This window comes from Rhinopithecus bieti, unplaced genomic scaffold (assembly GCF_001698545.2).
Source record: "Rhinopithecus bieti isolate Rb0 unplaced genomic scaffold, ASM169854v2 scaffold_4475, whole genome shotgun sequence".
Taxonomy (NCBI): Eukaryota; Metazoa; Chordata; class Mammalia; order Primates; family Cercopithecidae; genus Rhinopithecus; species Rhinopithecus bieti.
Window position 1 is genome coordinate 855162 of NW_016804399.1, and position 27540 is coordinate 882701.

Consider the following 27540-nt stretch of genomic DNA (forward strand, 5'->3'; position numbering starts at 1 on the left):
CTTATCAGTGGTTGCTCATAATGTCTTGCTTTGCATGTGAGCAGAGGGGCCAAGCTCTTCCCAGCCACTCTGAGTAGTGGGTAGTCCTTAACTCCTTCATCTCAGAGACAAATGCCAGGATCTCCCAGGGCTGCGCACCTGCTCTGAACCCTGGCCACGGTCATGGCTTGTCATTGTCTCTTTGCTGCAGACAGGATTTGAGATAGAGGGCAATCAGGAGAAACTGAGGGTCCTGGTCTGGGAGTGGGGTGGAGGCTGTGGCTGTGGCTGTGGGGAGACGAAGGGTAGGGAAGGGAAAGGCACTTCCTTTGGAAGAAGGCAGGTCTGGTTCTGAGTACTGGCTTTGCCGTCAAGGCTTTATGGTGCTGGGAAGTTACTTTACCGTTTCAAACTGGTTTTCTCATCTTCAACTTGCCTTTTCACTTAATTTATCATAAATATCTACCTATGTTACCAAATATGGATCTACTAGTTTCTGTAAAATAGCTGCATGATGTTTAAAATACGTATTATGTAATTAACTAAACCATTTCCCTACAGTTGGTGGGAAATGTTTTTGTCCCCCTCAAATTCCCATGTTGAAGCTCCATTTCCTAGGGTGTCTGTATCTGGAGAGGGGGCCTCTAAGAAAGTAATTAAGGTTAAAAGAGGTCCAAAGGGTGGAGCCCTGAGCTGATAGGATAAGTGTCTTTGTAAGAAGAGACACAGACTGGGGCCTATCATGGGGAGGGGGGAGGAGGGAGGGATTGCATTGGGGAGTTATACATGATATAAATGATGAATTGATGGGTGCTGACGAGTTGGTGGGTGCAGCACACCAACATGGCATAAGTATACATATGTAACAAACCTGCACGTTATGCACATGTACCCTAGAACTTAAAGTATAAAAAAAAAAAAAAAAAACTAGTTTGACAATCGCCATGTTTTATTTGTTTACTTCATTTACATTTATTGTTATTACTGAGGAAGTTGAACTTATATCTGTCAGTTTGCTGTCTGAAGACGTGTATTTGATTTCTCTACCATTTGTTTACTGTTTTCTTTGCATTAAGTAGATATTTCCTATAAGATTTTCATTTCTTTAATAAACAATGCACCATAAAAAAAAAAAAAAAAAAGAAGAGACACAGAGAGAGCTGGCTCTCTCTCTCTCCAAGTGCTTGCATCGAGGAAAGACCATGTAAGCATGTAGCAAAAAGCTGGCTGTCTGCAAGCCAGGAAGAGGGCCCTCCTAGAACCTCACCTTACCGGCACCCTGATCTCAGACTTCCAGTCACCAGCACTGTGGGAAAATAAATTTCTGTTGTTTAAGCCCCCAGTCTGTAGTACTTTTGTTATGGCTGCCCGAGCAGACTAACACAGATGGACATTCAAATTGTTATAATTTCCCCTTATTATAGATTATTAAGATGAACACTTTTGCCTAATATGTTCACTTGCTGGATCATAGGATGTTTCTTTTTCCCTTTCTTTTGTTATAATTTTTATATATACCAAAATGGTGAGAGGATACCATAAACTTCTATGCACCCATCTACCTACATTTAACAATTGTTATCATTTAAGGGCACAAGCAAAAAATTGTTCCCCAAAAAAGGCTGTTATCAGTTTATAACCCACTCTCCCACCTCACACATACACACACACACACACAAATAATGTAACAGAGAAGATGCTTTTAGCTTTGACACAGAAAGAAGTCCACAGGCCTTCAGTTTAAAGAGGAAAGAAAACGTCTCTTCCCAGGAGGGCTATCTTTGGTCAGACTCATCTTTTTATCCTCTGCCTATTTGTCTCTGTCTGTCCCGTGTCGCTCCCCACAGATTCCCCAATCCTTAAATGCAGGAGTCCGATCTTGGTGTCACTCTGCTCTCTGCCCTATCCAGGCACATGACCAATAGGTCCTTTATTTGTCCTGGGAGAACTTGGCCAGCCCCTTGAATATGAAAGGAAAGAATGGTGAGGAGGCTTTCCAAGCTGCCATTCTTCCCTGGTTGCAGCAAAAATTGTATGGGCAGAATCTTCTGTTTCATATTCTGAGAGACTCTGTCGTCAGCTGGTGAACAAGTCTCTCTGGAGACGCGGGAGGCAAGATGCATGCACGGGTTACCATGGGGACAGACAAGCTGCCATAAATGTTCCTGCTCTTAGCTTGACGAGGTTTTCACAGTTTGGAGTAATTTCTTTGTCAGTCGTCCATTAAGTCGCTCCTAATGAATCACTGGGAGTGTCTGCTCTTCACATGAACCTTGGGTTAGCATGACTCAGGCAGAGAGCAGTCTTAAAAGCAACAGCGAGACAACAGGCCATCTTTAACTGGTGGACTTTTTGCAAATCGAGGGGCCTCTGACCTGAGGAAGATTCTGGAAGTCACCAGAGTGGGCCAGGAGTTCATGCTGCTGTTTTAGATTAATCGTTTGCTTACTGGTCTCAGCCGGTAGACTTGTGCCTCCCAGAATCCTATGTGGCTTGATGTTCCTGGGGAGAGGGAAGAAGGAGGTTCCTGGCAGGAGAAAAGGGGTTCTAAGAGGACCACTGGGCCCTCCAGCCCTGACATCCTCTGTCATTTGGAGGACAAGAATATATGTAGTGTGAATGTTCTTACTAAGTGCCACTTTCTACATAAAATGCATATTTAGGGTTCCCTCTTCCTGCCCCTCTCCCCCGACTTTAGTCTGGTCACAGGTTCTTGCATGCTGGGTTGAAGGCACTGTGGAACTCAAAGGCCCTGGCTCCCCAGCATGGTCCCTGTGGCTCCAAGGCTCTTCAGGACCAGGCTCAGCCACCTCTCCAGCCTTTTTACTCACCGGCCTGCTCCAACCTCTGCCAGCCTGACAAAACACTTGGATTCCTTAAGCCTGCCACAAACTTTCTTACCCCTGGAAAGACAGCTTCCTGTTATCTGGAGTCTTCTTCCTCATTCTATTATCTGGTTTGAACCTACTTTTCCATAGATGTCAGTCTGTTCAGGAAGTCTCACATGACCCCCTGAAAGGCTGAATTAGGTACCTCACCTGTCCCCCATAGAACTCTCCTCTCAACAGTGCTCAACAGTGAACCCCTGGAGAGATGGAAGGGCATCTTTTTGCTCACCTCTTTTATTCACCTTTAGCCTGCAGAAAGGTGCTTCACACTGAATGATACTCTGTAAATGTTAATTGAGTAAGCACAAATGTGTGTGATTTCCCCCGGGTGAGGAACCCTTTGGGCCAACCCACAAAATGGAACCTTCTTCTCATCTCAGCATCTCTGAGATGTATCAAGCTCTGCAGTGCTAGGTGTCATGACCCTTTGCCAATTAGCCTATAGGATGTGCTCAAGGAGAGTGCAAAGGCTTGATTCAGGATTTTAAAATCAATGTAGCTAATTAAAACAATAACTTGTTGAACTGAAAAACAAGTTCAGAAACAATTAAGATAATTAAAATATCACCACCTTAATTGAGACGAAGTAGTGAGCTTAAAAATAAAGTTAATAAAAAAAAAAGTTACATGAAACTAGTAATTAACTGGCTTTTGAATTTAGTGCTTTACAGCTTAACAAATCTCTTTAAATTAATTCATTCTTGGTTTGTTCCTTGAGAAAAGTTTCTGTAAAAAGTCATTCTGGAAAAAATAATTGGATATGTGCTGGGTGCCAGTTGACTCTTGAATACTTCTGCATATAGGTGGGAAAGATAAAATTAACCTTTGGTGGGCACCTGCTCTGTGCTAGGGACGCTGTCCTGTTTGGGTCCACAGGAGTCCTGCAGGTTTGGTGACAGAAGAGGTAGAGAGGACACAGGGCTTTGTCATCCTCTGGGGATGTCTGCGTCCTGTCACTCCTCGTATGCAGAGAGAGATTGAAACTTGGAGCAAGGTCCCCAAGAAATCAGTAGCACCATGACAAGGAAACTTTGAACCCTGCTCGGGGCTGTCACGCTCAGCTGTCTCTCCTACCTTCTCACCTGCAGTTTCCCCTACTTATTAAAAGGCCTCTCAAATGCCACTTATTATTCGGATCTCTTATCCTTCTCTTTACAAAGTGCAGCCGCAGTCCTTTCCAGTACTGGTGCTGGGTGCCTTTCAGGAGCATCTGTCACCCTGAGCGCTGAGGCTGCTAGGAAAAACGTATTTGGGAGGCCTGCGTTTAAATGGAAATGACACACTCCTCATCCCCTTTCAATCCCAGTGTTGCTGTTTTTCAAAAACAAAATGCGGCGAGGTGATTAAACAAACACTGACAGCTTGATTTGTTACTGTTTTGTTGCTCTGTGAAGTTCATTTACTCTAAATAATTTGCATACAGGTTTGAAGTATTCAGATCCTAGTAATTGATTTTTAGCAGACTTGATTTCTCTATGCAAATTGTTAAGTATGTGTAGGGAGTTTAATAATGAACAGTTTTTATTTATTAGTATTTTGGGTTGGAGGTTTTGGTTTTAAAGAAATGTTAGCTTCCAGAAGTGGAGGGTGGTCTACAGGAGTTAGCCTAAGGTAGGGTGACAGATGGCAAGACTATAGGAACAAAATTGACCAGACTATGGTTCCTTTGACTCAGTTGGGGGATGGCTGCATTCACAGGGGGTAGGCTGAGGGCTTAGGTGTCCAGAGCTGGGCACCCCACCCTCTTGGGGAAGATCAGGGCTGGTGACCTCATCCTGTGGGGTGTACTGAGAGGGAATCATGGCCCATCCTCTGCAGCACCGGCTCACCTGGCTGCCCCCTCCTTTTACCCAGTAAGTCTCGTTCTGCCCCAAAAGCCTCTCAAGAATATGGTGCACCTGGGCCCTTGGTGTGAGGTAAGCCCCCCAATCAGCTTTTTAAAGAAGATAGTAGGAGATTCTCATGCTTCGAGCATACACTGGTGAAGAATTTGGGTTCTGGAGTCACAGCCCAGGTTTGTTCTGCATCTCTCATTAGCAATTTATTTTTAAGACCTGCACATTAATAGCAGCTACTTCCTTTGATAGCTATGAAAATTAAATGTGGTAATCCAATCGGCTTAGTTCACTGCCTGTATGTCAAAAGCACTCAGTGAGTGTTAACTATGGTTCTTTGTTACTATGAAAACTCATTTTTTACTCTGGGAACAAAAGACAAACACAAACAACTTAATAAACACATATGAGGTGCTTCGCATGTTCCAGGTCTGTTCTGAGTATTTACAGGTATTAACTCGTTAAATGTTCATGACAACCACCAAGCAATAGCAGGTGCTGTTTTTATCCCCATTTTCACAGAAGAGGAAAGTGAGGTATGCAAGGTTAACAAGCAGCAGAGGCAGGGTTCAGTCCCAGAAGCTACCCTGCCCTGGAGTCTGTGCTGTTCCCGGCTCTGCTCAGCTGATTCATGATCCTTGTGATTGCACTGTCCATTGAGACCACCCGGGGGGCAGTGTGGCATGTTAACAAAGTTGGCTGCAGAGGCAAAAATAAGCTCAAATTCTGCCACAAAACTTGTCATGTAGTACTGCAGATTTTGACACCCATCACCCTAGGCCAGCCTGTTTTTCTCCATCTCTGACATCCACTCAAGTGAAAATCTCAAGTTCTCTGCTGCAGCACTTGGCATGTATTGGGGGAAATGCCTCATCTGGTAACTATGACTGAAGCTGCCAGTGGTCTAGTCCCCAAGTTTCTTGAGATCTATAAATGTCTTCATCCTGTGGTGTGTGGAAGTGTGAGAAGGGGCAATGAAGGACTGACATGTCCTGCTAAGCTGTTCAAGCAGCAGAAACGCCATTGGATGTTGTGTGTTCAGGACCCTTGAGAAATTTTCATCATTATTGGTCATCTGGTAATCATTCTTAATTGTTGACTCAATTTTGGATGATTCTTAGAGAATGAGTCAAAGTTGCCTGAGCTGTAGTCCCAGGTTTGGCGTGAGGGGCAGTGCCCTGGGCTGAGACCACACCAGCCTCCTAGCTTCTCATGGAGACATCCCCAAGAACCAAAAGAGTTCCACTTAGGACCAGGAAGCTCTTGCTGCAAGTTTCTGGAAGGCCCAGTCTTGGAAGACTCTGAAGGTAGACATAGGGCCCTGCCACCTGCCTTGCAGAGGTTGCCTTCAGCTTAAGAGCTCTGAGTGAATGAACACTCTGTCCCTGGGGCTCAAATCAGCCTATCTTTTATCTCACAGCCTGTTTCTCTCTGCTAAGATCCAAGTATCAGAGCCACATCCCTTGGGGAGTAGATTCTACCAGGTGACTCCCCTAGGACCGGGCCCTGGGTCTTGTTATTTTCCAAATGGGCCTGAGAATTCAGCCTGGCTTCTGTTTACAGCTGCTGAAGCTGCAGCAGTGGAGGGAGCCAGCTAAGCTGTTCAAGTAGCAGAAATACCTTTGGATGTTGTATGTTCAGGACTCTTGAGAAATTCTCAGCAGGCATCCGAAGAAAGTAGCGTGCAGATTCTGGGCCTGGGCAGGAGGAGAGGAACGGTGACATCCTCTACATGCTGAGGAGTCAGGATGGCTAAGAGTCCAGTGGTTGAGGGCACTGTGACATTTCTTTATGTTTGTTTTGGTTTGGTTTTTTGACCATGTCATTTCTTGTAGAAGTTTTGCTGTACCTGCTCAGGATGCCAATTTGTTTAACCAAATGTTTGCATGGGGAGGACATGGGGAGACATCACCTCTCCTGACTGTGGAGAGCAGTTATGAAAGATTTACTACTTAATAGGCTTTAGGCCCCGGAGCTGGAAGATGGCACAATTGCTTTTGTTTTGTAGAGAATTCCCCGAGGCCTCTTCTGTGCCAATGATGAGCATGTGCACCTCAGCATGCAGAGTGCTGATTAGCCGAGGGCCTGCTGCTCAGCCTATTCCAGGAAATGTTGCAATATATGAACTGCCGTCTTTGGAGACCCTTTCTGGAGTTACTTGTTTGAATCAACTCCCCCTACCCCCTCCCGTCTCATTACTGCCTCCCCACAAACCACACTTAATAGTCAGATTGAGTATCTTATGATTGCCCGAACATGCCTCCCTGCACTCGCTGTGCCGGTTCACTCTGCCTGGATTGCTTTTTCTATCTTTGCTTTTCAAAATCCTGCCCATCCTTCAAGATCCAATTCACATATTAGTGCTCCACCAATCCTTGCCCTAGAAATTGATCTCCATTTTTCTCTTGAGCTCTATTATCATTTTATATGCCCGTCATGGTCCTTATCTAATTCTGCCTTGCACAATAAATATTTATGTGTAAGCTTTCCCCCCTCCCTGGTATATTGTAACTTTGCACAGCACAAACTGTCTCATACATCGTGAAGTTCTTCAAAAACTTAAAATAGGTTGTTTATGCACATAGTTAGTGTTTATTGAATGGAAGCAAAAGCTCTGTCCTCAAGGACTTTTATAGGAAATGAGTAAACTGAGGCATGAATGAAGTCATAAAAAGCAACACCAGATTCATAACCAAAGAGGTAAAAGCAGCTCTTGTTTCTTGGATCACATAAGATTTGAAAGGATTTTTAAAAAGTAATTCCTGCCTGAGCTGAAGATGCTGAAACTCCCAAAGCACAAAGGAATTGCTCCCCTGATGTTGAGGAAGAATGTGTGATAGACACGGAATTTCCCCAGGCTTGGGCTTTCATTCTGTTCCCCTCCAGCCTCAGAGAACAGCACCGAGGGCAAACACATGGTTGGTTTATTTTCTACCTGTTTATTTAAGTAGAAATAGAAATTAAGGCCGGGTGCAGTGGCTCAGACCTGTACTCCCAGCACTTTGGGAGGTCGAGGCAGGTGGATCACCTGAAGTCAGGAGTTTGAGACCAGCCTGGCCAATATGGTGAAACCCCATCTCTATTAAAAATACAAAAATTGGCGGGCGTGGGTAGCTCAAGATGTAATCCCAGCACTTTGGGAGGCCGAGACGGGGATACGAGGTCGGGACGATCGAGGACCATCTTGGCTAACCCGGTGAAAACCCGTCCTCTACCTAAAACTACAAAAACTAGCGGGCGAGGGTGCAGGCGCCTGTAGCCCAGCCACTCGGGAGGCTGAGGCAGGCAAGGAATGGGCGTTAAACCCGGGGAGGCGGAGCTTAGCAGTGAGCTGAGATCGGCACTGCACTCCAGCCTGCGCGGGACTCAGAGCGAGACATCCGTCTCAAAAAAAAAAAAAAAAAAATACAAAAATTAGCTGGGTGTGGTGGCATGTGCCTATAGTCCCAGCTACTTTGGGAGGCTGAGGCAGGAAAATCGCTTGAACCCAGGAAGGGGAGGTTGCAGTGAGCTGAGATCGCACCACTGTCCACCAGCCTGGGTGACACAGGAAGACTTCATTTAAACTAAAAAAAAAAGAAAATTAAATTTCCCTGGAGGTCCTAACCCTGCCCTCCTTCTTGTTTTTGCCTCAGCCCTGGACCCATCCAAGGACCCCTGCCTGAAGGTGAAATGCAGCCCTCACAAAGTGTGTGTGACCCAGGACTACCAGACCGCCCTGTGTGTCAGTCGTAAGCACCTGCTCCCCAGGTAAGGCGGGAAGGCTGGGGGCTGGGGACTCGAGGCATTCTGCAGCTGGCAGATCTAAGGGTTTCCAGTCTTTGACGTGGGGATATGGGGAGGGGAGAGCATAGTATTAGGGTCGCCATTTGTATGGTGTTTGGTGCCTGTACTCCGACTATGATAGGAATCTCAGTTCTTAAACACAGGTTTACAAAGAATGTCCATCTTTATTTCCTTTATTTCATTTTGACTCTGAGTCCTGATCTGCACAGATGAGCAGAAAATTCCTTCTTGGTCATTATTGGGACCTTTCTCCTCCCAGAGTGATGCCATGACCTAGGAAACTTACAACTAAGAAAACAGGGGCCAAGTGTTTAGTCTCCTGGTTGCACTGACAGCCTCACTGCGATGATTCTTCGAGGTCCCTTGAGGCTCAAGAGCTCTCTGCTTCCATGTCTCCATCGGATGTAGCATCTTTGCCAGCCTTGGTTTTTGGGTCCTGCTTTCTCAGGACCACCACACCACCATTCCTTCTGGGAACATGCTATTTCCTCAGGATACAGCCCCTGATATCCTCTTTTCCCCAGCCCAGGGGGAAGTGTCCCCTGTCTTCTTCAGGGTCCTTAAAGTCATTGCTCTTACGCCTAACTCCAGTCCCAGCATCATCTATTCAGTGGGTTCAGGCTTTCACAAATGATGGATGCAGCCTTTCAATTCAGACTGCTCCTTCCTTCGGTCCTGTAAAAATACCTGAAGCATGAAAGCAAACAAGTATACACATGGAAATGGGCTTTCTTTAAGAAGGGAGTCGGACAGGGCAGGGATGAGAGGAAGGCAATTTCAGTGCATATTCTGCATTTCTCCCTGTACTGCCTGTACAATTGAGAGGTGTCACAATGGGGCTTTTACCCGTGTCCATTTCCCAAGGGGGTAATATGCTTTGCCGCTCACCTGCAGTGCACCATGACCTTAGGCAAATAAAGCAACCTTTCTGAATATAGATAAAGATTTCCACTTAAATCTGCTCCCCACCGAGAACTTTTGCTCTATATCTCCAGCTTGAGCTGGGACCATGCAGAATGAGTCCTATCCCCTCCCTCTATTCCTGAAGTCCAAGCAATACTGGTCCCCTTGGCTGTTCCTCTTGGGGTATGTTTTAATTTCCCTCAGTCTTGTAAATGGTTTCCTCTGGATGTGCCTGGGGAGCTCCTGCCCTCTGAAATCATGGTCTGGCAGAGAAATGGTGCTCCTGACATAAGGTGAGCATCTAGAGCAGCCCCCACCCCATACCCCTCTGGCCTCTCTAAGCCTGGCACCTGCAGGAAAAGACCTCGCCTCCAAGGTCATCTTGCTCTGGGTCACTGTCAAGGTTATTTTTAAAATAATCAGACTTTGTCTCTACAAGAGCAAGATGCAAGGTATCATAATGTGCTTTTCTGTGTCCCTAGATTGAACTGTTTTCCTGGTGGTAAAGCTAGATTGCATCCCTGAAAGACTTCAGCCTGTGCTAGCATTGTGCTCAGCACTGTTTCCTTGAGTTCTTTCAGCCATTTTGTAAATTTGGTATTTATTTTGTCTCTGCTTTCCAAAGAGAGGACTGAAGCTAGTGAGGCATTAGTAATTTGTTTGCAAGCAGCAGCATGATTCAAATCCAGGATTGTCTGCCTCCAAAGTTTATGGTTTTCACTACTACAATATGTTGATATCTTTATTTTACCTGTTATTGTCTGCTCATCCATTCAATGACATTCAACGAAAAGGTATTGAGGCTTTAGGCACCAAGGCTCCAGAGGTAAACAAGAGACTCTATTCCTATCCCCGAGGAAAGTCAAGTTCATTGGGGAGTGGTATGTAAAAAAATATTTTGGGGGGATTTCTTATTTGAAGTTCCTTTTAAGGTATATATTATCTGAGAAAACTAGCCCAGAATCTCCTGCTACATGCAATGTCTTTCTTCTCGGATGGAGGGAAGATGTGGCCATATTAATTAAAAATACCCAAATACCCTTTGGGATGGTGCTCTAGGTTGTTTAGCCATGTGTGTTGTGTGTGTGTGTGTGTGTGTGTGTGTGTGTGTGTGTAAGTGTAAGATAGAGAATCCATTGCATGTTTCCTCCTACAATGCAGAATATAGCCCTTTCTGGAAGTGTTAGACAAGACATTTTTAGTTTTAAACTCAAATCGGTTTGAGACCTACTCAGCAACCTCATTGATATTCACGCATATCCAGGTGTAAATGGTGTTTTTCTGGGCATGCCATATTTCTGTGTTGGAAGCACCAACACTATTGTGCTTGTGTTGAAATTGTAATCCTCATCTTTCACATCTCCTGGTGACCACAAAATTACAGTGGCTAAGAGCATGGATTTGGGAAGGAGACCCATCTGGGCTCAATTCCCAGGTTGGCGATTTCCTTTTCCAAGTGGCCTTGGCAAGTTACTTTATCTTTCTGAATTTGTGCTTCTTTATCTGTTAAATAGGTTTAATGACAGTGCTTCTACCATTCCTCTTTTTCATTTGCTGGAACACATCCTCTAGTAATTCTTACAGGGAGGGTTTATGGGTGATAAATTTTATGAATCCTTGCAGAATATTGTGTGTGTGTGTTTGAGTGTTCAATAAAATGATGGTGTGTAAAGTATATAATCTAGGTCAAATAATGACAGCTGTTTGTACAATTATTGAAACAATTATGATAATAGTTATTATTGTCTACTTCATTTCAGAAGGTCAGCCAGAAATCTCCAGAGTTGCAAGTTACTGACTACAAAGTAACTCACTATGGGTGCCTTGGTCCCTACCCAGTTTGATTGTGCCTGCCTCTGCAGTTTCTGTAAGAGGAAGCCTTTGCCGTTCAGAGTAAGGATGACAGCATCATTTCTGCTGCCCCCTTTACAGTTCACAGCAGGTGTAGACTAAGAAGATGATGGGATTTCTGATAACTGGACCCATTGATTCATTGGAAATAGCCCAAAGAGGAGGTGCTGGCTGAGATGGCATGCCCACTCCTTTATCAAGGTCTGGGAGGCAGCCTGGCTCAGGAAGCCCCTGAGTGTGTTTGCTGTGGTTGTATGTCCAACCTTTCTTCTCTTCCTCTTAGAGGCTGAATTACTCAGCCCACGATATCAGTTGAGTGCATACCTCTTCGAAGGGTCTTGGACACCTTCCCAGAAGAAACATCTGTCCTTCCACATTATACTCCAGGGGGTCCCCTCTGACCAGGGAAACCATGTTGACAACTCTATTTATTCATCAATCAGGGAAATAATCTTTCTCTCTGTGAAACATCTGTAGGCAATCTCACCAGCCAAGCTGGCCTCTGCAGCAGCTCAAGAGGCAAATCTCACCTGCCAGACAGTCAGGAGTGCACACAGAGAGGCAGCCAGGCCAGCCGTTAGCTGATTATGAGGCTCCAGACTTAGGCTATCTTTGCAAGCAGATCAAGACAGAAGGACAGTGAGCACATCAGTGAGAGGATTTCATTAGCTTTCCTTGCCTGCAGAGATTGAGTGAGCAGAAGAGCTGTTTGACACACACGTCTGTGACTGCAGTGTGTCAGGGCCGGCAGGCAAGCAATTTCGGGGGGGGGGCCAAGCAAGGCAGCCAGCCCTCCCCTGCTGGAATTCTTCTTGATTAGGGTGGCATTTGTATTTGGTTTCAGGTAAACTCACATTCTCTTTGGAGAATTCTCTTTGGAAATTCTTTGTTTCACACCTTCCCGCTGTTAAGCAATATTGAGTGGGGTTGCGAGGGACAGATTTGTGTAGTATGTTCATCTTTCAAGTTCTCTAAAGGGGCCAGTTATGCATAAAAGAGCAATGTGAAGACAGCTGGGCGTCAGGAAGCCTTCTCCTAGGTTACTTTAAGATAATTTTGAATTTAGTTTGGTGTGATGGTAGTTGATGCTTATTATAGAAAACATTAAAAGTAGAGAAAGAAAAAGAAATAAGAAATAGGCAATGGTCACACTATCTAAAAATAGTAATTAAAATATTACAGAATATTTTCTTCCATTCTTCCATCATGAGCTTTTTTCTATTGGTGTGTTTTTGTCAAAACGGATCAAGTGGTTCCTATATTGTATATAAAAATTTCTATTACGCCCTCTTTAGTTAATTTTTTTTTTTTTTTTTTTTTTTTTTTTTTTTTTTTTTTTTTTTTTTTTTTGAGACGGAGTCTCGCTCTGTCTCCCAGGGCTGGAGTGCAGTGGCCGGATCTCAGCTCATTGCAAGCTCCGCCTCCCGGGTTCCCGCCATTCTCCTGCCTCAGCCTCCCGAGTAGCTGGGACTACAGGCGCCCGCCACCTTGCCCAGCTAGTTTTTTTTGTATTTTTTAGTAGAGATGGGGTTTCACCGTGTTAGCCAGGATGGCCTCGATCTCCTGAAGTTAATTTTTATAAGTGAGTATTTTGGTAATACTACAAATTATTGGCAGATATAATTTTTTTTGAGACAGTGTCATCTGGGTGAAGGGCGGTGGTATGATCATAGCTCACTGTCACCTTGAACTCCTGGGCTCAAGCAATATAGGTATATATTTTAATCATTATATAACATACTATACAAAAAATAACTTCAAATGAGTCATAGACCTAAATATAAGAGCTTAGGCTTTTTTAGAAGTCTTGGAAGAGGCTTAGAAGAAAACGTAAGAGTTATGACCTTGAGTTTGACTAAGATTTCTTAAGTAGGACACAAAAAGCCTGAAAGGTAATGCAAAAAGAAAAGCAACAAATTAGACTTCATCACTGGTCTTCTAAAGACACTTTTACAAAAATGAAAAAGACAAGTCACTCTGAGAGAAAATATTTGCAAAACATGTACAACAAAAGATTTGATTCTAAAATATAATGAAAGCATATGTGCATTTAAAGACTCCCTCCTGCATGTTCTTACCAGCTTTATGTGTGATAGATAAAAACTGTAAAATAAGCTTAATGTCAACAAGAGGTGAGAGAGTAGACAGATTGTGGTCTATCTCATAATGGATTACTATTCAGCAGTAAATAGAAATAGGCTATTGATACATCCAACATAATGGATGAATCTGGTAATAATTAGGCAGAGTGAAAGAAGACAAACCTCCTACACAAAGGGGGAGATACTGTACAATTTCCATTTACATGAAATTTTAGAGAACACAGACCAATCTGTGATGACAGAAAACAGGTTATTTGTCCTCAGAGCAGTGATCATTGAGTGCCTAAGCATTCTGTAAGTCTTGATCATAAAGTAGACCCTTTGGGAGACAGTTAAGTCACACTCTGGTCTTAGATGCCCAGGATCCCATTGGTAAATGGGGTTGTTTGCGGAAGAAGGGTTTTTATTACAACATTGTGCTGTTCTTCCTGACTTAGGTTTTAGAAACATTCTCATAGGCATTCTTAAGAAAAATGTTCTCTTAGGGGACAAGGGGATAAACAGAAAGTCCTCAGGCCTGCAGAGGGTTCTGCCCTCAGGGATTTTCTGCTAGTCTGCATGGCTGGTTCTGATTTACTGTTCTGTGGGGTGGGAGATCGTGAGGCAGAGGGTGGAGGTTTCCCTACAGAGTGCTGAACATTGATTTTACCTCTCTGTTGCCATTGATTTTCATTTGGAGAATGGAAAATTGAAGCATTTGTTTTAAGCCTTCCAGACAAGCCACATTCTCAAATTCTGCAAGTGTATTGTGAATGGGAGGGAGGGATGTCAGGATGGAACTTACAATATCTAAGTATACCCTTCAAGCCTTTGGGGAGCAGTGGGAACTAATCTGTTTTTAAATAAGGAGCAGACATGGCCCGACTTCCCAATGGGCTGGGCCTCTCTAATGTAATGGCCCTTTATCTCCGCTTCTTAACTATCTGGAATAACAACTAATTCTCCACACCAGCAAAGAATTCAGATCCAGTTGAGGCTCTCGATACAGTAGACCGATCTGAGAGCTCTCTGTCTTTTATGTGAACTTGAAAAAAAGAATCAAAGTGTTCGAGGTCAGAGAGAAGTACATCACAGAATGTGCCTCAAATACCAAACTCTCAGAGGAGATTTGAAAGGATGACGATTATTTCATCTCAGTTTTGTTTTACAACAAAGCACTGCCTCCTGCTACAGGGGCTTTGAACTGGTTGATTATACATACACATAGCTGTCGAGGTTTGGAAGACACGTGGCCTTGCAGGAGGTGGGTAATTCCTGGGTGTCTGGATGGCTTTCTGGCACTTCACGAGTCAAGGCATTGCCAGTAACCAGAGAGTGATTGTGCTCATATTCATTACTATTATTTTATATTTAGGTAGCTTATGCCCCTTCTCCAAGTGGCTCATGCATTGCTTAGGGGTTCTCCTTTAAGCTCAGAGGATCTTCATTTACTGTGTTCTGGGTCTGGATAGGGTGCCAATGAGAGCTTGTTGCTATATCCCTACACTGATTGTGGAATTAATGCAAGGAGTTTTGGGTTTCCCTATTCCAAATCAGTCATCTTTGTAAACAGAAACATCATCACTGCGACCTATTGTTTTGCAAATAAATACCACTGGACAGTAAAGAAGATGAGAAGTAAAGTGGCTGGCTCAAGGATGCTACTTACTGACCACCTGTCTTGTGTTAGGCACCCTTTGCAGGAGGAATCTTACTGACTTCTCACAACAGTCTGCTAGGTTGGTATTATAATACCCATTTTACAGATGGGATTGTTGAAATTCTATAAATAACTGTCCTAATTGGACACTGCCAGTAAGGGGAAGATTAGGAACCACAGTGGAGGTCAGTGCACTTCCAGATTGCATGCCTGTTGCCTGTGCTGCACAGCCTGCTCTGCTGTGGAGTCATGGGGCAAGCTCCCAGGAGCCTGATGGGCATTTCCCTTAGTGATAACTGCCCCTCCTCCACCCCAGCCTATCTGCTCCTGGCCCTAGAGGTGCTGCTATACAGATGCCTGGGACCTTTTCTCCCGTCCTTGCCCCTTGCAAAGCAACTAGTCCGTGCCCTGGTGTTAAACCTGTTTCTTCTTTCTGTGCCCAAAGCAATAATTCTGAATTCATTTTTCCCCTTCTTGGCTTTTCTGAAAGTAATCAGTCAAACCACATGTCACTTAAACGTAGAGATATTTAATTACTTTAAACCCACAAGCCCCTCTCTTCTTTCTTTTAAATAGCAGAAGCACTTTATGGCTGTGCTCAGCGTAAGGACCCAGCTGCTTGTGGAGCCTTCACTGAACAAGATTTTATAACTCAAGCCACTTAACTCCTCTGTTCCTTTGTTTTTCTCTCTGAAACGAAGACTATTGATTAGATGATCTTAATGATGAGCAGCAGAGAGTAAAAAGCAATTCATAATGGAAAATGTAAATAATTTTAGTGGAATTTTAGTCCCTTGGTTAAGGAACAGAATGAGAGGCAGATCCTGCACATTGTCAGGCAAATTCGCTAGGCTGGTTTTACAAATACAATTTTTTTTTTTTTTTTTTTTTTGAGATGGAGTCTTGCTCTGTCGCCCAGGCTGGAGTGCAGTGGTGCAGTCTTGGCTCACTGCAACCTCTGCCTCCCAGGTTTGAGCGATTCTCCTGCCTCAGCCTCCCGGGTAAGTGGGACTACAGGCGCGTGTCACCACGCCTGGCTAATTTTTTTGTATTTTTAGTAGAGATGAGGTTTCACTGTGTTAGCCAGGATGGTCTCTATCTCCTGACCTTGTGATCTGCCTGCCTCAGCCTCCCAAAGTGCTGGGATTACAGGTGTGAGCCACTGCACCTGGCCTCTAAATACATTTTAAAAATAGCAAAAGAAGACTGCCAGTAAAATGTGTCTCACTCACCTTCTTCTGCCTTGTTTTCCCATTTTTCATTTAAGCCATGCTTTCAGTGCCATCTGAAGATGGGGGTGGGTGGGGCAGGTTTACCTGGCAAGGTCGACCAGTGAGACTCCTACCTCCTGCCTGACCTGGTAGTTTCTGGATGTACCCTCAAGAACCAGAGACTCTGCCCTGGGAGCTTGTCATCTCCCCTCCAGGCTGTACTTGCTGGAAAACAAATAAACAAACCAACAACAACAACAACAACAACAACAACAACAACAACAAACGCTTCCAGAAGGGGCAGTTCATATTTTCCATTGACCCCAAAGCACTGGATCACCATCTTTTTTGAGCCATGATTTATCTGTAGGAGATGGAGAATGTTTTATGGTTGAATTCCCAGGATGTGCACATGCTCAGATGCTAGTAAGTCAAGTGTCTGTGAAGCTGGGAATGGCAGGGCCAGGGATTGATTAACAATGCCCTCTGATTTCCCACCTCCATTTCCAGTAAAATGGCATTACGTACACTACCTTTCTCTGCGGTTCTGCCCAGAATGATGGGGCTGCAGTTGCTGTATTTGTTGGTGTCCTTGCTTATTAAGGAATGTACACATTGGTGTATTTCCTGCATCGGATTTCAGCAGATTAGAAAGAGGAGGTTGAGGTAGGTGTGCCTATTTTGAATAGATAATTACTAGCTGTGATTTCCACTAGGGATCAGGTCTTGCTGGGCAGCACACAGGGGTGAACTGCTATATGAGCACATCTCTCCCTAAACATTGAGAAAATAACAAACCTGAGCCCCCCTGCAATTCACTGAAGATGTTAAATTGCCCATCTTGAGTAAAAATTCCTAGCAAGCTCTGGAGATTTTTTTTTTTTTGGGACAGAGTCGCCCAGGCTGAAGTGCAGTGGCACGATCTTAGCTCATTGCAAGCTCCGCTTTTTGGGTTCACACCATTCTCCTGCCTCTGCCTCCCGAGTAGCTGGGACTACAGGCACCCACCACCACGCCTGGCTAATTTTTATGTTTTTTTAGTAGAGACAGGGTTTCACCATGTTAGCCAGGATGGTCTCGATCTCCTGACCTCGTGATCCTCCCGTCTTGGCCTCCCAAAGTGCTGGGGTTACAGGCATGAGCCACTGCGCCTGGCCAGAGATAATTTTTAGTATTCAGGTAGACCAGAGCCTGTGTGGCCTCCTCACAAAGATGTCATCTTTTTTTTTTTTTATTTTTTTGAGATGGAGTCTTGCTCTGTTGCCCAGGTTGGAGTGCAGTGGCATGATCTTGGCTCACTGCAACCTCCACCTCCCGGGTTCAAGAGATTCCCCTGCCTCAGCCTCCCAAGTAGCTGGAACTACAGGCATGTGCCACCATGCCTGGCTAATTTTTGTATTTTTAGTAAAAGTGGGGTTTCACCATGTTGGCCAGGATGGTCTCGATATCCTGACCTCGTGATCCGCTGCCTCACCCTCCCACTGTGCTGGGATTACAGGCGTGCGCCACTGCATCCGGCTGATATCATCTTCTTTTATAAAATTTATGAGATTGAACTTTCCCACTTTTACTTCATTTTAATTTTTCTTTAATCACTTTCCTTCTCCTTTGTTATTAATAAATCTACTGTCACTTACTTGCTGTTCTGCTGAAACTCATCAAGATCCAAACCCAGAGGTTTTCAGTTTAGACATTTTATATCAGATTAATCCAACCAATGAACCATGAAAAACATTCTTTATGGATATGAACCACTATAGTAGGACCCATCTGGGGTGCTGACCATGTGGGTTCTGGGCCGGAAAATGGACTTAGGATGATTTAGATGGACATTCCAGGCTATCTTTAGAAGGACTTTTGTTTTAAATAGAATGTTCTCAAGCTAATGTTCTGTCTTTAATGTTCCTCATGGAGAGAGGGTACACAGGGCAGGCCCTCTGTACACAGAGGGACAGGAGAGATGAAAGTTAATTAGTTTGGGGACCTTGGCACCTTTCCAAGGCACTCTCTTAAATGAGGTTTTTCAGGGGTATGCATTGAACCCAATGTTGCTGTGTTACCAAGTCATGAGAAGTTCTCCTCTCAGCCTGCCTTGTCCATGATGCATCCACAGCTGGAGGTGCTGTGGTGTCATGCTTCCCAGTGAACTTCAAGTCCAGCTTCGGAATGGTGACATTGACCTGAAGGAAAGGAGGAGACCTGGCTCAAACTTTCCATTGTTGTAAGAATTCCCAAGCGGACAGCCAAGTGACAGGGGGAGCTAGATTCCTTTTCTTGGCAGGCACCAGGGGAGGGCATCTCTGAATATGGTGACAGTGATGAAATGCTTTAGAGCTTGAGTCCTTCCTGTAGTTGCTTCAGCAGGACTAGCTCAGAAAACTGCTCACGTGCATGCTCTGGTGATGGTGGGTTATGGGTCATTATTTCAGATCCCACTAAGTTGGAGTTTGTCATAATTTCTTTATTCAACGAATATTTATGGGTGCCTTCCATTTGCCAGACACCGTGTTATATGTTTGGAGTTTTGTGATGAGTGGGCATGGTCTACCCATGTGGAGATTAAAGTCTGTTGAAAGAGACAGATGAAAAAAATTAAATATCTAATAAACTGTGATAAGATTAAGGAAGATAACAGTGGAGTGGTTTAAGAATCACTGCCTCTGCAGGGAGCAAAGTAAAACCGCCTTTGTAAAGATTATGACAGCAAGGGAAGTCTAGCATGGGTGACTCCCTCTTGCCTCTAGCTTCACAGGCTGGCTGTCTTCGCTTAGTCCTGGACACAGGTCAAACCAACCATGGGAAGAATTTAGTTTATAGTTAAACTTTGAAAGAAGGATGAGGGGGGAAAGAGAGGAGGGGAAGTTCCCTCTTTAAAATGATCCCTTTCCTTGCTCAGGGACCAAAACCACCTTTGTGAGTCTAATGAAAAGCCACAAGATTAGGATTATGGGAGGGGTCTGAATTCGGCTAACATGTAGGTGTAGCTAAACAATAACCAGCCATTGTCTACCAGCTTGCCTTTCTCTAATCCCTTGCCGCTCAAGAGTCATGTGACCAGAGGTCACAAGATTTGTGACTTTCCCTGTTCTATCTATTGCTCCTATAGATAAACCACTATTGTAGAACCTAAGATTGATCTTTTGAGATATTTTTCAGATCTGCGCATTCAAGCATCTGACTGACTCCACCTGGACCTGGGACTCGTGACTCAACCAGTCCTGTGGCCCCTACCTGGAGGAGGACTGAATGCATGGGGACCCTTTTTCACAGCCCTATGATTTTATCCCCCACCAATCAGTGGCACCCATTCCCTAGGCCTCTGCCCACCCAATTATCCATAAAACCCCTAGCCTCTGAATTCTCAGGGAGGCTGATTTGAGCAAGAAAACTCCTGTCCGACCACTTGGCTAGCTCCACATTAAACTCTTTCTCTTCTATAATATCACAGCCTCGGTGAATTGGTTTTTCCTGTGTAGCAGGCAAGAAGAACCTATCAGGCAAATACAAAGGGGTAGGTGCCAGCAAGGCAGAGAGAAAGGGAAGTGTTCTCAGTGGAGGGAACAGCCTCTGCAAAGGCCCTGAGTCAGGGAAGAAGAGAAGGAGCTCAGTGTACAAAAGAAAGTGAGAAAGGGGAGGCCTGTGCTGCAGGAAAGAAGTGACTGAGGGAGTGTGGATACGTGAGGCTGGAAAGAAAGGTAGGGCTAGATTCTGCAACACCTTAAAGACCATGAGGACATGTGCAGCTTTCAGACCAGGTATGATGGGATGTTTTGTGTGACTTTCAGTTGGAGAGTGATAGAATTGTGTGGTTTAGGGTGTACTGTATTTCCTTAAATTCTTATTCTTTAAAGCAGACTTTTGTCCCACATGAGAGAATCTAGAGGGTGTACATTAAAAATCCTAAAGATATCCTCATTGAGCTTGTAGACTAGTAGAGGAGGTTAAGAATGTGAATGTGTATAATCTAATCTAGAAGATAGAAAATCCCATGAAATAAATTGGAAGTTCTAAGAAGGAAGCAAGCACTTCCAGCTACAGTTGGGGTTGAGGGAGGGGTGAACTCAGATAAGGAGCATTACTTAGTAGTGTTTTTTAGTATTTACTAGTGTTTAAGAGCATATGAGGACACTGGCTCAGACCCACTGGGACATGCTTAATGTTGACACCTGTTAAATGGCAGAGCTGGGGGACCAGGGCCGTGCTGCCCCAAACCCATCTTCTGTGTAAGAGCCACTCTGCCCTCAAGCTGCTTCCTGCACCGAAGCTCCGTTTCCTTCTAAAATGATTACTTTAAACCCCACATTGTGGCATTTTTATAAGGAAAGCAGTGAGCTTAGTATCAGTACATAGTAGGCACCCAATAAATGTAGTCTTTCTTCTGAACCTCTAGTTCCTCAGGAAACAAATCAGATGGAGGAACAATCCTTGCTAACCTCACAGAGGTTTTCAGGCTCATATGTGCAAAGGCCCCTGCTATTTTTAATGTTCTGGGTGGTGTCAGTTGTTATCTTAGTCCATTTGGGTTGCTATAACAGGACACTATAGACTGGGTGGCTTATAAACAAATTTATTTCTTACAGTTCTGGTGGCTCGAAAATCCAAGATCAAGGTACTGTCAGATTCTATGTCTGGTGAGAACCTACTTCCTGTTTTGTAGACAGCTGTCTTTTTGCTGTGTTTTCACATGACAGAAGAATCCAGGAATATCTGTGGGCCCTCTGTTATGAGGTCACCAATTCTATTCATGAGGGCTCCACTTTCATGACCTAATTACTTTCCAAGGGTTCTACCTCCAAATACCCTCACATTGGGGATTAGGTTTCAACACAGTAATTTTGGGGAGATACAAATATTGTCCATAGCATTCTTCTTCTGACCCCCACTAAATTCATGTCCCTTTCACATGCAAAATATACTCATTCTATCTCAATAGCCATAAAAGTCTTAATTCATTCCAACATCAACTTTAAAGTCTGAAGTCTAAACTCTCGTCTAAATATCATCTAAATCCAGTGGGAATGAGATTCAAGATATTGTTCATCCTGAGGCAAATTGCTCTCCAGCTGTGAACCTGTGAAACCAACATGTTATGTGGTTCCAAAATATAATGGTGGGATAGGTGTAGGATTACCATCCCAAAAGGGAGAAATAGGAAAGAAGAAAGGGATAACGGGCCCCAAGTAAGTCAAAACTTCAAAAGGGCAAATAGTAGTAAACCTTAACTACTTAATCTTAAATAAAAGATTATTCAAGAATAATCTTTTGTGACTTGATATTCTGCCCTTCAGGTCCACTGGGCAGAGCTGCTCCCTTCCAGACCCACTGGGGTAGGGGTATTGCCTTCCAGGCCCACTGGAATAAGAGTCTCACCTTCTCTACCCATTGAGATAACTGTGTTGTCCCCACAGCTTGCCAGGCAGGGGTTGGGCCCCTGATGGCTCCAGGTAGCCCTGTCCCCCTGCAATGTCTCTGGTTCTTGCAACCATAGCTCCCTTGGGCTGGAATCATACACTGGCAGCTCTGCTGGTATGGAGCTGGTGGAGTAGGTGGGTGTTGCACAAATGGGGTCTTTCTGAATGGGGTCTTTCTGTGGTGGCCTCATAGTACTCACTGCGGCTCTTGTACTCGGGGCCTGTGATGGGTAGAGCAGCCCTGATGATTTCTGAATTGCTCTTTCCTTGTCTTTGATGATAGCTCTTGGCTTTTGTTTAGGTCACTGACTAATCTCACCATTGTGCTGAATAGTGCCTGGCTTGTGTTGAGATGACTGACCCATACTGATCTCCTTTATACATTGTCACTTTACCAGACCCTTAGCATTCTCTCCAGAACATGTTTTCTCATTCTTTACAACATGAATAGGCCGAGAGCTTTCTAAATCCTTAAGTTCTGCCTCCCTGTTGATGAACAATCTCATCTTTGAGTCATTTTACTAAAAGCAATCAGGAGGAGCCAGGCCACTTCTTGAACACTGTGCTTAGATATTTCCTCAGCCAAATATCCGGTTTAATTGTTTGCAAATTCTACCTTCCACAGACACTAGGACATGAATACAATTCAGCCAAGTTTCTTCCACTTTCTAACAAAGGTGGCCTTTCTTCTTCTTCTTTTTTTTTTTTTTTTTTGAGATGGAGTTTCGCTCTTGTTGCCCAGGCTGGAGTGCAGTGGTGCGATCTCAGCTCACTGCAGCCTCCGCCTCCCAGGTTCAAGTGATTCTCCTGCCTCAGCCTCCTGAGTAGCTTAGATTTTAGGCATGCGACACCATGACCAGCTCATTTTGTATTTTTAATAGAGATGGGGTTTCTCCATGTCTGTCAGGCTGATCTCGAACTCCCGACCTCAGGTGATCCACCCACCTTGGCCTGCCAAAGTTCTGGGATTACAGGTGTGAGCCACTGTGCCTGACCTCCTGTAGTTTCTAATAATATATTCCTCATTTATGCCTGAGTCCTCATCAGAATAACCTTTGCTATCTTAGTATGTTTGTGTTGCTGTAAAGGAATACCTGAGGTTGGGTAATTTATAAAGAAAAGAGATATATTTGGCTCATGGTTCTGCAGGCTGTACAAGAAGCATGGTGCCGCATCTGCTTCTGATGAGGACTTCGGGAAGCGTCCACTTATGGTGGAAGGCAAAGGGGTGCAGCATCACATGGCAAGAGTGAAAGCAAGAGAGAAAGTGGAGGGAGGTCCCAGGCTCTTTTTAACAATGATTTCTCATGGACACGAAAAAAGCAAGAACTCACCACTCACTCATTACAGTGAGAATGGCACCCAGCTAGCCATTCATGAGAGATTTGCTCCAGGACCCAACACCTTCCATTAGGCTCCACCTGCAACATTGGGGATCAAACTTCAACATGAGATTTGGAGGGGACAGATACTCAAACTATATTACTGTCCAATTTCTACCAATATTCTGTTCAGGATTACTTAGGTATTCTCTAAGGTGATCAAAGCTTTCTCTACAGGTCTCTCCTTTTCTTTCTGGGCACTCACCAGAATAGCCATAAAAATCCTTTCATGACAATGTAGGTTCTTTCCAGCATGCACATTCAGACTCTTTCAGCCTCTGTCCGTTGCCCTGTTTCAAAGCTGCTTTTCATTTTTAGGTACTTGTCACTGCAGAACCCGACTTCTCAGTACCAATTTTTCATCTTATCGTGTTTGGGGCTGCTATGCAAAAATACCAGGAACTGACTGATAAACAACAGAAATTTATTTCTCGTAGTTCTGAAGGCTAGGAAGTTCCAGGTCAAGGCACTGGCAGACTCTGTGTCTGGTGAAGTCCCTTTTTACTAGGATGTTTTTTCACTGTGTCCTCACATTGTGGGAACAGCTAGCCAGCTCTCTGTGGTCTCTTTTATAAGGGCACTAATCCCTTTATGAGAGGTGAGTTAATGACCTAATCACCCCCCGCAAAGGCCCCACCTCCTAATACCATCACCTTAGGGGTTAGGATTTTGATATACAGATTTTTGGGGAGACACAAACATTTGATTTACAGCAGTTGTTGCTTTTCTCTACTGGCTGAATGAATACTCCATTGCTTGTTTTGCTCTTACCACTCACTTACAATGCCCAGATTCCCACTGGAGTATCAGCCCTAGGAGGGTATGACTAGTTCACTCTTGTATCCCTTGTGCCTAGCTCAGGCCTTGGCACACTGCAGGTGTTCATGGCATATTTAATGGATGAATGAATCAGTTAAATCAAGAAAGGAGCTGGGGGTGCAGGGCCAGGCTGGTGCACTTAATGGAAGCTGTGTTAGGTCAGCCAAGTTGCAAAATGATGCTTAGAATAAGAGTTAGGGCTGTTAATACCATTGAGAGAAGTGAGTATATCCTATTTCCTTTTGTTTGCTGCATAGAACCTATCACATTCCTGGGTACACAGAAAATACTCTGAATGTGTCTATGAAACTCCCCAGGGAAACTGGAGGTAATGTGTCAATCTGCTGTGAAAGTGGCCCTGTTCTTGAGAAAGAGCAACATACCTAGACTCTACACCCTGCCCAACCTGGTAGCCTGCTTATTTAGGGCCTCGTCTCTTTGCCTTCCTCTCTCTGTGCCAAGTGACTACACACATCTAAAGTCAACTCTCCTCTGCAGCTGCAGGCTTGGCCTTAGTGGTGAGAGGATGTCATCCATCTCATTGGCCCCAGGAGTCTCTCAGAGCTGCAGTTCTGTGTTCTTCAGAATGCTGCAGAATGGCCTTGGTTCTGCCTTAAGGAAGTAAAAAAGGAGAGAGACGGGTATTGAGTGTCCACGCTGCTGACCGTCTCAATGAGGGCCTGCATGGCTCTTCACTGCTCCTGAGCCCCGAGGCTCTTCCATGCCTGGCCTAGGTGTATCCTTAAGGACTGCCTCAGCCATGAGGCTTGTAGGCTCCAGAATCTCTTCTCTCTGAGGTCTGATTCCTCTCCCCTTGGTCCACAGGATTCACCCATGTTGCCCTTCAGAATAGGAGGCAACAAGGCTGCCTGAGGCCTGTGTTGCCCACACAGCCAGAAATAAGCCTGGGGAAGCAGCAGGCAGCATCCTCATGGGTTCACTTTCTGTCCTGGGGAGAAGCAGAGAAGAGGGGCTGGGTGGTGAGCTGCTCAGGGTTCAGGGTCTGAACCCTGAGAGGGGCTCAGACCCACAGCTGCTGCTTTCTGCCATGTGGGAGCCCGGGATACACCTACAAACTAATTGAAATATGCTGCAAACTAATTGAAATATGTGATTTCCCTCCAGTCTACCTGGTCTCCAACTTGAGCAGTTTCTCCTTGCACCATTTTCTTCATCTTGTGTTACGCGGGAAAGTTGGCTTGTTGCTCTTTATGGTTCTGTGATTACCTACAGATCTTTGGTGGTATTTCCAAATCCTTTGCATCAGAGTGGTTCTCAGAGCAATACCTGGTGGAAATAGGCAGAGCGGAGGCTTGGGGTCATGAAGTCGTGCTCCTTCAGGGTGCTGACATTGGGGACGCAAATTGATGTAACATTTCTGGTGGGTATCTTGACCTCCTTGATTCTTTGATTCCACTTTGGTGGATCTATCTCATGGAAGTAAATAGACATTCACACACTGGTTTATATACAGGGATGTTCAGTGTGATTCAGGATGTTCAGTGATGACAAGGTGAAATAAATGGAAACATCCCCTTCCTCTAGATGATTTCTGCTTGAACTCTGGCAGTATTGGGAGCCTCCCTACCAACTTTCTGAGGCAGCTTTCCTGTGTGGGCTGTTCTTATGTGATGTTTGAGTTATCTTCCTTAGGTCGAGTCAAAAGGCTTTTTCTTGATAACTTCAACACAGTCCAGGTAGAATTGGTTCTATCTGGTTCTGCTGTGGAATAGCATTGGGACACATTGGCTTACCACTCCCTGTGCTGACACAGTTTTGAGCATCTTGTCTCTACATGAGGGGCAGTTGAGTACCCAGCTGTATTGCCCAAAGTGGCCAGTGATAAACAGCTTTGTATGAGTGGCTGGGAATACAGGGCCAATGTGTGTGGAGGTGGAGGCTATCTGAGACCTTCTCAGAGAGGGCTACTACTTGAGTTCACCCTTGGGCAGGGATGGGGCATACTGGCAGAAGACAAGTGTTGGTGAAAACACAAGGCCTGGGGAGCTAGCCAGAGTTCTTGACTACCAATCCAGAGAATGTCCTACCAGCAAGGGCCACATAGGAGAGAAGGAGCTTCTCCGGGGCTCCATCTACTCTCCTCCGACACTGACTGAAAAAACTTCTGAAGCAGGGGATAAGTAATGATGTGGATCTGTCTGTACCAGCCTCCTATAGCACTTTTGTGGATGACCCACCACTAATGTCTTATGGGGAATGGTGTTCAGCCTAAGCTCCTCAAATGCCATGTCTCGATCAGGATCTAGCCTGTCTCTGTGTCTGTCTTGGCATCATGTCCCTGAAGACACTTCTGCTTCATTTTACTGACTTGCTCCTTCTTAAGGGAGATCACACCCAGCCCTCCCAGAACAGGGGGCTTTGCTGCTGGTGACCAGAAAACAATTACAGGTGTTTTCTCTCCTATGGGCACATCCCATGATAATTAACTGCCCTCAAGGAATGTAAGCAAGTGTTTTCCAAGATTAGAACAGTGAAGCTGACAGTGGAATTACATATGCTTGCGCCAGCCTTTGTATGCACACCTGAGCCTACAATTAGCTGGAATCTGTGCTTCCCCAGCTGGTCTGGCTCCTCATGTGAAGAAGCAGGATTATGAATGCTCAGGAAGGAGATACCAAATGAAGTTCTCAACCCTGGGTTTGCTTGATGAGTATTTGCTTTTTTCCAATTAGTGTGTCCGTTACTAAAGATTTCCTCTAAGGTCTCAGGGATAGAGATGGACCTCTCTTTACTGGGCCAATGAAAAAAGAAAAGCAGCAAAACAATACATCAAACCCAAATGCCAAAGGTCAGTGGACAAAAGGAACAATTTCTTTTCTGACCCTTGTTAGTAAGAAATGGATTTTTAAAACAGAGTACATCACTGTTATCCTAAGGGAATAAAAAAAAGCTCAACTGTTCATTTACATTTCCCTAATAGCTTGCAATTAAACTGCTGCTTGGCACTTTTCCTTAGCAAAGCAGAATTTTAGTCAGAGCCTGAGAGTGTCTGTGTGTGTGTGTGTGTGTGTGTGTATGCGTGTAAACTGCATTTGTATGCAGGTCCCAGGGGCCTTGCTTGTTCAACAACTGAACTTTGAGGTAAAACCCCACTGGTGTCTGCCTTACAGGCACCCTTAGTGTTACTGGCTATGCTCTGTCACTCTCTTAACGGCAAGTGCAGACTGCAGTCTCATCCCAGTTAGTGGACTTTACCTGGTCACATCACCCTGTTAGTCTTCATGATCTGGTCAGGAAACACGGAGGATATTGTGAGTTTAATGCTGGAAGTAGGTTTGACTAGTATCCTTGAACATCATATATATATATATACACACACACACACACACATAATACATTATATAATAACATAGTATTATATATTACATATAATTACATACTAATAATTATATATAATTATATATCATATATATTTGAAACCAAATATTTATACAATATAATAATAGGGATAATAAGGATATATTTCTATTTTATATATGTATGTAAAATACATATACACACACACATATATAATGTCCAGGAATACTAGTATCCCTATTTTATAAATATATATACTGAAATCAAAATTATATTAATATATAGTATTAATGAATGTCACTGTATGTCAATAGAATAATGTATATATAGTTTTAAATATATGATATAAAAATGTGGTTTCACTTATAGGGAAATGTTGATTCAAGTAATGTTCCAAAATGTGTGAAACACCAGAG

The 27540-nt window shown here is 44.3% G+C and overlaps 1 protein-coding gene and 1 long non-coding RNA gene across 3 annotated transcripts in view; one reads left to right on the forward strand and one right to left on the reverse strand.

The window, feature by feature from the left end:
* The window catches only part of SPOCK1 (SPARC (osteonectin), cwcv and kazal like domains proteoglycan 1), a 537859-nt gene that overhangs the window by 354076 nt on the left and 156243 nt on the right, over positions 1 to 27540 (forward strand). For both annotated transcript variants that reach the window (XM_017867845.1, XM_017867846.1), the window contains one exon: positions 8338 to 8452. In XM_017867845.1, the coding sequence (XP_017723334.1) occupies positions 8338 to 8452 (115 nt within the window). The remainder of the gene's footprint in view (positions 1 to 8337; positions 8453 to 27540) is intronic.
* On the reverse strand, positions 18072 to 20836 carry LOC108526870 (uncharacterized). Its single transcript, XR_001884625.1, has 2 exons — positions 20773 to 20836; positions 18072 to 18374 (listed from the first exon to the last, which is right to left on the reverse strand). It is a non-coding gene; the product is annotated as an uncharacterized LOC108526870 (long non-coding RNA).